This window comes from Panthera onca, chromosome X (assembly GCF_046562875.1).
Source record: "Panthera onca isolate mPanOnc1 chromosome X, mPanOnc1 haplotype 2, whole genome shotgun sequence".
Classification (NCBI taxonomy): Eukaryota; Metazoa; Chordata; class Mammalia; order Carnivora; family Felidae; genus Panthera; species Panthera onca.
In genome coordinates this window covers 58809601-58821958 of record NC_138357.1, presented here as the reverse complement: position 1 = coordinate 58821958, position 12358 = coordinate 58809601, and the positions used below count along the sequence as shown (strand labels likewise).

The 12358-nt window shown below is 35.7% G+C and overlaps 1 protein-coding gene across 3 annotated transcripts in view; it reads left to right on the top strand.

The window, feature by feature from the left end:
* APOOL (apolipoprotein O like) overlaps positions 1-12358 on the top strand; it is a 122988-nt gene that overhangs the window by 69485 nt on the left and 41145 nt on the right. For all 3 annotated transcript variants that reach the window (XM_081793014.1, XM_081793015.1, XM_081793013.1), the window contains 3 exons: positions 7373-7464; positions 10446-10559; positions 10767-10884. In XM_081793014.1, coding sequence (XP_081649140.1) covers positions 7373-7464; positions 10446-10559; positions 10767-10884 — 324 coding nt within the window. The remainder of the gene's footprint in view (positions 1-7372; positions 7465-10445; positions 10560-10766; positions 10885-12358) is intronic.

The window sequence follows — 12358 nt, the reverse complement described above, 5'->3', positions numbered from 1 at the left end:
TTAGTGGTTTTTGGTCTGTTCAAGTTTTCTCCACCTTTCTTTTTCAATTTTGTTAGTTCTAGGAATTCATCCATTTCTTCCCAGTTGCCAAATTTGTTGGCATAGAGTTTTTCATAATTTTCTCAAGATTTTTTGTATTTCTGTGGTGTTGTGATATCTCCTCTCATTTGTAATGTTATTTATTTGGATCTTTTTAGATAAGTTTAGCTAGAGTTTTATAAATTTTGTTAGTTATTTCAAAGAACCAGCTCCTGGTTTCATTGATCTGTTTTATTGTTTGTTTTTTAATTTAGTTTCTATATCATTTATTTCTGCTCTAGTCTTTATAATTTCCTTCCTTATCCTAGCTTTAGGCTTTGCTTCTTGTTCTTTTTCTAGCTCCTTTAGGTGTAAGGTTAGGTTGCATATTTGAGATTTTTCTTACTTCTTGAGGTAGGCCTGTGTTGCTATATATTTTCTGTTAGGACTGCTTTTGCTGTGTCCCGAAGGTTTGGGACCGTTATGTTTTCATTTATTTTTTAATTTCTTCTCTGATTTCTTGGTTGACTCATTCATTGTTTAGCAGCATGTTCAGCTTCCAGGTATTTGTGGTTGTTCCAAATTTTTTCTTGTAGTTGATTTCTAATTTCTTAGTGTTGTGGTCAGAAGAGGTGCATGGAATGGTATCAGTCTTTTTGATATTCTTGAGGCCTGTTTAGTAACCTAGCATGTGATCTATTCTGGACAGTGTCCCATGTGCACTTGAAAACAGTGTATTCTGTTGCTTTAGGATGGAATATTCTGAATATATCTGTCAAGTCCATCTCTGTCATTCACAGTCATTGTTTCCTTATTGTTTTTCTGTTTAGATGATCTGTCCATTGATGTAATTGGGGTATCAAAGCCCCTACCTAATATTATCATGTTATAGTCAATTCTTTTATGTTACTACTTTGTGTATTTGGTTGCTTCCATGTTGAATGCATAATTTGCAATTATTATATCTCCTTGTTGGATTGTGCATTTATTATCATATAGTATCTTTCCTTGTCTCTTTTTACAGTCTTTGTTTTAAAGTCTTGTCCAATATAAATGTTGCTACTCTGGCTTTCTTTTGGCATCCTTTTGCATGGCAAAGTTTTCTCCATCTACTCATTTTCAATCTGCACGTGTCTTTGGGTCTAAGGTGAGACTGTTGTAGGCAGCATATAGATGGGTCTTTTTTTCTAATCCATTCTAATACCCTGTCTTTTGATTGGAGTGTTTATTCCATTTACATTCAAAGTAATTATTGATAGATATGTATTTATTGCCATTTTATTACTTGTTTTGCCCTTGTTTCTGGAGATTTTCTCTTATCCTTTCTTGCCTTTGTCACTTTTGGCCTCCTTTACTATTTCAAAGAGTCCCCTTTACTATTTCTTGCAGGGCTGGTTTAGTGGTCATTAACTCCTTTAGTTTTTGTTTGTGTGGGAGACTTTTTATCTCTCCTTCTATTCTGAGTGATAACCTTGCTGGATAGCGTATGTTTGGATACAGATTTTTCCCATTCAGTACTTTGAATATGTTGTGTTATTCCCTTTTGGCTTGCAAGGTTTCTTTGAGAAATCTCCAGCTAGCCTTGTGAGTTTTTCCTGATAAGTTAAGGACTTCTTTTGCCTTGCTGCTTTTAAGATTCTTTTCTTTATCACCATATTTCACAAATTTAATTACAATAAGTCTTGGTATTGGCCTGCTTTTGTCAATTTTGGTGGGAGTTCTCTGTTCCTGGATCTGGATGTATGCTTCCTTTCCCAGATTGCGTAAGTTTTAAGCTATTATTTCTTCAAAGAAATTTTCTGTCCCCTTTTCTCTCTTGTCATTTTTTGGTATTCATATAATACAAATGTTATTACATCTGATGGAGTCACTAAGTTCCTTAAGTGTATTTTCGTGTTCCATAATTATTCTTTCTCTCTTTTCTTTAACTTCATTAATTTCCATTATTTCGTCTTCCAGGTCAGTAATTCGTTCCTCTACTTCTTCCAGCCTCTTGTTCATTGCATCAAGCCTGTTTCTTATCTCTTTTATTGCACTGTTTGTCTCCAGTTGGTTCCTTTTTAACTCTCTTATCTCTGTGATAAGGCTCTTACCTATGTGTTCTATTCTTATCTCAAGCTCATGAATCTCCTTATGATCATTGCTTTAAATTCTCCATCAGACATGTTGCTCATATCTGTTTCTCTTAGATCTCTGGCCCTTGCCCTATCTCGTTCTTGCATTTGGGATCAATTACTCCATCTTTGCATTTTGTCTAAGTCTCTACCTTTATCTCTGTGTTAGAAAAGCCAGTCATATCTCCTGCTCCTGAGAAGTGGCCTTATGAAGAAGAGGTGCTGTAGTACCCAGGACCTGGCCCTTCAGGGGGTGTCTCTGGTATGTGCTACATGCACTCTGCTGTTGTGTTTTGGCTGCTGTATCCTTCAGGCCAGTCATCTACAAAGGCTCTCTTTGCTATGGGCAGTTTCCATCCCTGGCCTGAATATGGTAAGTTTAAATTAAATGTGCTCTGGTCTGCTTGTGAAATGAGACCTAGCACCACCTACGCCAGAACTGAAGCCCTGTAGAACTCTCTTGTTGGTAGATATAGTGTTGGTAGGGTTTTATGCTGGTCTTCTGGGTGAGGGTCCCACCATGGTGGGAATGAGGCAAGTGTGACTGAGAAGGACAGCCTTACCAGAACGCAGAGGTTAGGGCTTGGTGTATATAAATTAGGCAGGCAGTGTTGGCACTTCACTACTTCCTGTCAGTAGTTCTGTGTTTGTGCTGAGGGGCAGGAGAGGGAAATGGTGCCAGACAGCTTTTTTGTTCCCAGAGTGGTATCTTTGTGAATGTTGCCTCTCAAGGATGCACTCCATTAAGAGCAAACAAGCTCCCCACTGTGTGCCCCAGGTGCACTTCCTATCACTGTTTCCACACTCTGCCCCTAGGTTATTTGTGCCCCTTCTCTCCAGGAGCAGGGCAGTGCCTGCCTTGCTGTATCACAGCCAAGTCCACTGACTTCTAAAACTACATGTTTTAAGTCCTACAGGTTGCAGAAACTCAAAAAATTAGCACTTCTCAATCTCCAAGCCAATGGCTTTGGGGAAGTCTCTTTTTCCATTTCCCTGTGTGTTTCCCTCTGTCTCGCCCTTCTCTGTACCATGGCTCCCTCTTTTCTGCAGCAGCTAGGATCCGTTGCTCCCCTAAACCACATCTCTGCACTTCCTACCTTCTTTGATTTGGCCTCTTCTCTCCTTTTAATTGTAGAGGTTGTTCTGCCAGTCTTCATATCTATTTCTGGTTTATCTAGGATGATTTGATAGTTCTCTAGTTGTGTTTCTGGGATGAGGTGAGCCTAGAGTCCTCTTACTCTGACACCATCATCCTCTACTCCCTTTTTACAAAAAATTTTAGAGTCTCTGGCTATTAAACAAAAAAAGACCTTGGGAATTTTATGTTAATGTAAAAATGTATACAAACCACTCAAACTTGTTTTCTCTGCTTTGTCATAACTATCCATATTCTGGGGACTATATTAAGTTTTGGAGACAGAGATACTGGTACCAGAAAAATATTTTTTTCTCTTATCTTCTCATCCTGACCAAGGTTGCTAGAACTGACATCAGCCACCTCAGAATGGAGTTTGTGAAACTAGACAACTCATCACTCTCATTCAGCACATGAGGCTTGATATGCTTAATATCTTTTGTCCCTCTTTTTACCATGTATCTCTGTCAACCTTGCCATTCCTTCTCACTCTACCACTTTTATCGAGGGTCCCCAAGACCACCCATGGGTTTGATGAATAAGTAGGAAGACTTAGAGGACTCAGTCTGTAATAATAGGCTTTATTACAGTGAGAAGTTATAAAGTAAAGTAAGCAGAGGGAAAAGACACATGGGGCAAAGCTTGTAAGAAACCAAGAACAGCCTTCCAGGAATCTTCTCCCTGTGGAGTCATATAAGATGTACTTAATTCTTCAACTAATGAATTGTGACAATATGTGTTAGATGTTGTCAGTCAAGGAAGCTCAATAGAGAATGAGCAGTCAAGGTTATTACTAGTGGGTGATCACATAAGCACTATCTCTCTAGCATGTCCAGAATTCCAGACTCCCAGAAGGAAAGTAGTTTTTCAGCATAAACCATATTATTTCAACAAGCAGTTTAGGCACAGTGCATCATTCTTATCATTCAGAGAATATTTTCAAGTCCCCAGAGGCCAGCCAAGGGCCAGCTTTGCAAGCAGACCTTTCTAACAATGGCAGTCTCAAGATACTATGTTAACTCTTTTCTGCACATTATTAAATAACTACCTTTCATAAGCATATGGTGAATTTCATATTTTCCCATCTTCAACCTTTGGGTATGGAAATTCCTCTAAGTAGGCATTACTGCTTTTCCTCCTCACGCAAGCCCCGACTAAGCTTTTATGGTTCTCTGGTCAATAGCCATTTTGTTCACCTTCCATTTACATACCTCCACAACTCATTTGCCAGTGATTGTCCCCATACTAAATTACATGTGGTTTGAAGTCACAGCTCTGAACCAGTCTGAAATCTAATATCAGACACCTTATGGTTGGTTTGCCCAACTTTGGTCCCTAAAGTAGTCTCAACTCATGGTGCCTGGGTGGCTCAGTCAGTTCAGTGTCTGACTTTTCATTTTGGCTCAGGTTATGATCTCAAGGTTGTGAGATTGAGCCCCGTTTTGGGCTCTGCAATGGACATGGAGCCTGCTTGAGATGCTCTCTCTCTTTCCTTCTACCATTTGTGCTGTCTCTCTCTCAAAAAAAAAAAAAAGGTAGTCTCAAGTATACCTAATCAGATACAAAACGTTTGTGAATTGAAAGAACATTCCAGCATTCTAACTTTAGCCCATATATCATATCCCAGTAGACCTAACACTCTCCCTTATAGCTAATATTAATGGTTCCTGTTACCTCATTTTTAATTCTAACACTGTTGAGCAGCTTTTGCTTGGATACATATTATAAATTATTTATTAGGAAAAAAAATTGAAAACTCAGATCACTCTATATAGCAGTAAAACTCAAAGAAAAACATACTACTCGATTCTCAGTATGAAACTCATAATCCACTTGCAAAAGAATATGTTCCTTAGGTCATTCACATTGTTGCTAAATGTCAGAACTAGAATAATCTAACCCAATGTTTTTCAAATTGCAGATCTCAACCTATTATTAGTGAAATAAACATAGTGAATCTCGAGACATTTTATTAAAAAATTAGGGGAGAACAGCAAATATCAGTGTTCTGTACTTAGTATGGTAAATAATGTGAAATTTTTGTTTCCATGGAGTGTGTGTGTGTGTGTGTGTGTGTGTGTAAGATAGGTCATAGGTCAGGGAGTCTGGGTGGCTCAGTCAGTTAAGTGTCCCAACTCTTGTTCTCAACTCAGGTCTTGACCTCAGGGTTATGAGTTCAAGCCCCATGTTGGGCTCAATGCTGGGCCTGGAGCCTACTTTAAGAAAAAAAAAAGATAGGTCATAGCTCATAATGTAAAATTTATTCTTTAATTTGAGACGTGGTCAAAAAATGTATGAAAGCTGTTGATTAGTCTAATCCCATTAGCTACAGATAGAAGTCTAGAGAAGGAAAATCACTCAGTGATTTCATAGTACATAACTTGTTTAGTGGCTGTGTCTAGAGCCTTTCCTACTTATGGGAGTAAGGCTATTTAATTCAAATGAAATTTATTTTCTGGTAGACTGGCCTTTCTTATCAAGTAAAGAGAAGTTTTTTTAATGTTTAAAATGATACATCAAGGAAAAAACGTCACTTTCCAAGGTTAGGAGCAGCATAATTAGGGGGATTTGGCTAAGTCAAGGAAACCTGCATTAAGAGATGTTAGGTCAGTAAAATCAAAAACCAAACTATAGATACAAGAATAATAGTGAGCAGGACAAGAGTAAAGGAGCAAGTTAAGACAGATTTTCTTCCAACTTAAGATATGTTTTAACAGATCTAGACCCTCTTTCACATTACCAGACAAAACAGTTTAAAACCAAAAGAAAGCTAAATTAGAGGTTGAAGTAGCCTACTTACCCACCTTTCCCAAGCTCAGTCTTATTTTTTTAAGCTTATTTATTTATTTTGAGAGAGAGAGTGAGCAGGGGAGGGGCAGAGTCAGAGAGGGAGAGAGAGAATCCCAAGAAGGCTCCGTGCTGTCAGCACAGAGCCCGATGTAGGGCTCAGTCTCACAAACTGTGAGATCGTGACCTGAGCTAAAATCAAGAGTTGGACCCTTAACTGACTGAGCCACCCAGCAGCCCTTCCTTAGCTCAGTCTTATAGACATGACTGTAGAAAGCTTTCTTACTATTAGGTAAGCCAGATGCAAAAATAGCTCGTTTTTATTTGCAAACCCTGCCAGTTATTTTTTTCTTTAGTCTTTACTGATATGCCAAATAGGCTGTTTCATTTTTAAAGTAAGGGTTGTAAGAGCTGTTTCAGAGAATAAAAGTACTTACCCAATTAGAAATCCCACCATCTAATTGCCCAAATCATATTTAAAGAGTCCAAGGTACCCATTCAAGCATTTAAGATACATATTGTTTTGAACCAATGGTCTGTTGGAACTAAGCTATGGTTTAGAGTGGTGGGTTTCAAACTATTCTACAGAACTTAGGGTTCCTTGAAAGTGTTTACAGGTGTTAGGGAGATAAGGGAAGAGCATGCAGGTAGGGCTTAATACTAAGCTTCCTCCCCCAGGCTAACCAGAGTAACTTCAACTTTGTAAGTTTTATATATGAAGTTCGTAGTGAGATTGTATTTTGAAGATATTTTAAAGGATTTTGCTGTTAAAAAAAAGTTTGAAAATGTCTCCTGGATGCTTAGATTAGGAACTTTTTTGAAATGAGTTCAAAGTCCTTAGCTGATTAGTTAGTTGCATCTTTTGTCTTCTTAAGGACTTAATCAAAACAGGGTATGTAAAGAGAGCCCATTTCACTTTAACATGGTGTCACAAGCATGGTAGTTGATCAGTTCTCCATATTATCATGCCTTATGAGATACTTGAAACAAATGTGTTTACAACTTTTGGGTTTCTTGGGATATGAAAAAAATACCTAGTTTTTAAAAAAAAGAAAATCATTAACCCCCTATGTGTAGTTAATTGACAATTTTAAATTGAGAACAATTTTCTAAAATTGGACATGACAACTAAGAGGTTTTATTTGATTTGTGATCCTTAAGGATATTTTAGCTACCATTTAATTGATATAATTATCTAAAGAGTAAATTAACATAGGATAATGACTTAAAGGGGAACAAAGAGAATATTAAAGTTATAAAAGTATCAAGTCTCTGCTAGCATCTGTTTGGAGTGTAACAGTTTATTTGAAATTCATAGGTTCCAGGTTTAAGAAAATTGCTTATCCCCTGGGACTGGCTACTTTAGGAGCAACTGTTTGCTACCCAGTTCAGTCAATAATAATTGCAAAGGTAAGTTCTTTTTCTTTTTTTCCTTTTTTTTTTTGGCTTGTTGTTTTATTTTTTTATTTTTTTATTGTTTAATTTATATCCAAGGTAGTTAGCATATAGTGCAGCATTGATTTCAGGAGTAGATTCCTTAACGCTCCTTACCCATTTAGACAATCCCCGCTCCCACAACCCCTCCAGCAACCCTCTGTTTGTTCTCTATATTTAAGAGTCTTTTATGTTTTGTCCCCCTCCCTGTTTTTATATTATTTTTGCTTCCCTTCCCCTTATGATCATCTGTTTTATATCTTAAAAATCCTCATATGAGTGAAGTCATATGATATTTCTTCTTAAGTGATACCTACATTTCAGTATTTGTTTAAACTCTTAATGTGACAGTATTTAAATGTCATAAGTATCTGCAACATTCAATTTTCAGAGAAATATGGTTGGTATCAACTCTTATCTTGGCAAAATCACATTCACATTTGAGCATGGTAAATGCTATTCCTAATTATTTAGTCTCACAAATAAATAGGATGAATTTGTTTAAATATAATTCAACAATATAAATGCCACTTTGGGATTAAGTCCAGATACAGTGAATTCTGAATTATAATTTATGGGGAGAAATACTGCTCTGTTGTTGGGTTCTGTGAAATTCAATTTTTAATTAGAAAATTATACCTGCTGGCTGCTGTCAGTTCATCAGATTAACATGATGCAAGGAACAGTGAATTGATAGATAACAGAGGCTTCTGAGGTAAAAAAAAAAAAAAAGACAAATTTATATACACAAACTCAATTTTGATACCACCTGGAACTAAGTAACACTTGCCCTGAGTCCATATTATAGATGTTTTGTCATTTTCTTTTCAGCTTACCTACAAATCCAAACATTCTCTCAATGATTTGAACAGTTTGTGTCAGTATTTTACTTTTAATACATATTTAGATTCAGAAGGAGAGCTTTGGGTTGTGCAGTTTTTTCTTCTTTTGTTTCTTTCAATTAGCAACATTTAACATTTCCCCCTTACACTTGAAGTAGTATGTAGTGTTGCCAGAAGGACTTTCTGTACTTGTATTCTTGTTACTACATTTCTTTAATTATTGATGTAGGTGAAACTGTCTACTCAGTATTTTAGGAATGACAAAGATATAGTGCCCTTTGTAGTTTGTTATGTGATCAAGCTATACTCTGGAAAACAGTGCGGAGGTTCCTCGAAAAATTAAAAATAGATCTATGCTATGACCCAGCAATAGCACTGCTAGGAATTTACCTAAGGGATACAGGAGTGCTGATGCATAGAGGCACTTGTACCCCAATGTTTATAGCAGTACTTTCAACAATAGCCAAATTATGGAAAGAGCCTAAATGTCCATCAACTGATGAATGGATAAAGAAATTGTGGTGTATATACACAATGGAATACTACATGGCAATAAGAAAGAATGAAATAGGGCCTTTTGTAGCAACGTGGATGGAACTGGAGAGTGTTCTGCTAAGTGAAATAAGTCATACAGAGGAAGACAGATACCATATGTTTTCACTCTTAGGTGGATCCTGAGAAACTTAACAGAAACCCATGGGGGAGGGGAAGAAAAAAAAAAGTTAGAGAGGGAGGGAGCCAAACCATAAGAGACTTTTAAAAACTGAGAACAATCTGAGGGTTGATGGGGGTGGGCAGGAGGGGAGGGTGGGTGATGGACATTGAGGAGGGCACCTGTTGGGATGAGCACTGGGTGTTGTATGGAAACCAATTTAACAATACATTTCATATTAAAAAAATAAATAAAACATAATTGAGATTGTAGTGTATATCTGTTCTCTCATCTCTTCACTACAGTGATTCATCATGGAAACCCATGTCAGTGCATATAAATCTCCCTCATCTTTTTTGGTAGATCTATCTATACGTCTCAACATTCCATTTGTCCTAAAATTGTGTGTGTACCTAATGCACATATAAGAGGAAAAACTCAGGAAGAATATGCACACAACTGTGAACAAATGTTACATTGGGGGGAGGAAGAGGATTTTCTTTATATTAGTTGACTGATTTACTTTTCTTAAGTGTAGGTAATACTTAGCAAAAAAAATCTAAGCAAGAAAGTCACAGTTCTAAAAAGTTTTATAAGTTTATGTTTATATAAAGTGTAATCCTGGAAATCTCCCAAAACCTCTTTAAATCTTTAAAAATCAATAGCTATTGAAATTACTTTAACCATAAGGAACAAAAGGATGGGGAAACAATAGAAGGAATCAGAAGATTTTTAAAGGGAAAAGGATATGAAGGAAAGTAACAGCAGCCTCTTCTTCAGTGTGTTTGTAGTTCATTTTTAACTTTGTGTTTCTATCAGAAGAGTATTATTCTCTGGAGAAATACATTAGTGCTTTTTATTTATGACAGGAGAAAGCACCATAAACATTTGAACAAAAACATTAATTTCATAGCATCTTAAAATCTTATTTTCTCAGTCAACTGTTTATTATCTCAAAACTATCTTTCCTGCTTCTGTTAAGACATAGTTTTAAATTCACATGTTACAGTGTGAATGCAAACTATACATTTTTAAGTATTTTTCTAAGAGCAGTTTTAGGTTCATAACAAAATTAAGAGGGAGGTAAGAGATTTCCTATACACACCCTGTTCCCACACGTGCTTAGTATCTTCCATTATCGGCATACCCCACTAGAGTGGTACATTTTTTGCAGTTGATAAGCCTACATTGACACATATCACCCAAAGTCCACAGTTTACATTAGGATTCACTCTTGGTGATGTAGTAACTATACATTTTTTAGATTTTTACATGAAGCGAATAATTTTTCATGTAAGATTTAGAAAATGAGGCTTTGTGTTATATGATCTAGAGATTTAAATCTGTGACATTGATTCTGTCCTGAGTCTTCACATAAAATACCTGACATAATTTTTTTTTAATTCTTGTTATTTTACCTTTTAAAAATATAACTTATTTGACTCACTTCTTGTTTTAATTAGGTAACTGGGAAAAAGGCATATACTACAAGCCAGCAAATTTATGAAGCAGTTAAATCATTGTGGACAAAAAACAACAAAAAAGAGTCACTCCCTAAACCTAAAGAAAGAACTAAGGTAGAGTTTAAATGAATCAAAAAGGTAGACATTGAGTTTTCTTGGTTGGGGTGGGAGATTGGCTTATAATGGGAGTCATGGACAAAGTTCAAGGGTAGAATGAAAGATGAAGAAACATAATATCATTGCATGCTGTACATTTTTAGTATGTTTTATTGTTTTAGCAATATGATTTACTTATGAAGGAAAAATCTTTTTGTTAAACAGATAGAAAACTCTGGTGAAATAGAAATATCTGCAAAAACAACTCACAACCTGAAATTTTCAGTGCCTTTGTCAACAGAACTCATCTTTGAAACAAAGACAGAATCGGAATCTACCTCAGGTTTGTTGGAAATAATTCAATTTTGTTTTCCTTCTTTTCTTAAATAATTTTATAGTATTGTTAGTAGTAGTTTGAACTTATTTTTGTGCTTTCTTCATAAATGTTTTTTCCCTATAACAGGAAAAACATAGTAGTCCTATATATAGGACTACATATATATATATATATATATATATATATATATATATATGTATATGTATATACATGTATATATGTGTGTATATATATATGTGTTTCCTATAACATAGTAGTCTATATATCTTTTTAGATAATGAGATACTTGGGTACTTGGGACTCTAATTGCCACATAGTTCATAATACCAATCTTTGCATATGGAAATATAGAGTAGCACTGGTGGGTTGGATGAGTGAAGCATTTAAATCACTCTATAAATGTGAGCTTTGTGATGAGGTGGAGGAAAATGTGCCTCCTAATTACATATGCACCTAATGTAGAAGATTCCAATTTATAGACTATGAGTCAAATCTACATAAAAGAAATATTAGCTTTCCATTTCTTACGCTGTATACCCTTATCATTCTTAGTTTCCACCATCACTTTTATTTACTTTAGATACCAGGAGAACATTCAGCATGAAATAGTGAAATAACAGCAATTATAATACTAAGAACTTTTTAATATTAGATGCTGGCAATTAATACTTTGTAGGGCCACATAGTGACAATTATACTTTCTAGGCAAATACTACCATGGTTTTATTGCAATCATTAAAAAGGCAACAGAGTGTTTAATACCATTTGAGGAGTGTATTCACATAAACTCACTAGTTCCTGGGTTGCACAGGATTGTCTCTCTGTACAATGTGAACGCTCATTGTTTTATTGCAAAGGAAGCAGGACCAACTCAGAGATAAGGCAGTAGGAAGTAATGATAATATGTGCCCTATACTGATCACCTACTGTGGTGTAAAGAGCTATAAATATAATATGTTATTCTCACCCAAAAGCAAAACAAAACAAAAAACTCTTGTGTACATGTAATTATGACCATTTCATGATGAACAGATTCAGACTTAGGAAGCTTAAGTAACTTCTCCAAAATCCTATAGCTTATGAGTAGTAGAGTTGTATTTATAGCCTGGATCTTCCTAACACCAAAGTCCAAACTCTTTCTATTGTGTATAGATTATCTCATTTAAAACCAGAGTTTAGTCTCTGATTTCAACTGTCTCCTCTATGTTAATCTTTATAAAAGCTGTCACTGAGTAACAAGCCTGATAAGAGTTTTACTGTTTTATTATGTCACCTCTCAATTCCAATCTGATGATTTACAGTATTTATTTTTGTTATTATTTAATTTCAATTTCAGTATAGTTAACAAACACTGTATTAGTGTCAGGTGTACAATATATTGATTCAACACTTCTATACAACACCTTATGCTCATCACAAGTGTGCTCCTTAATCCCCATAAACTATTCATGCATCCCCCCCACCTAGCTCCCCTTTGGTA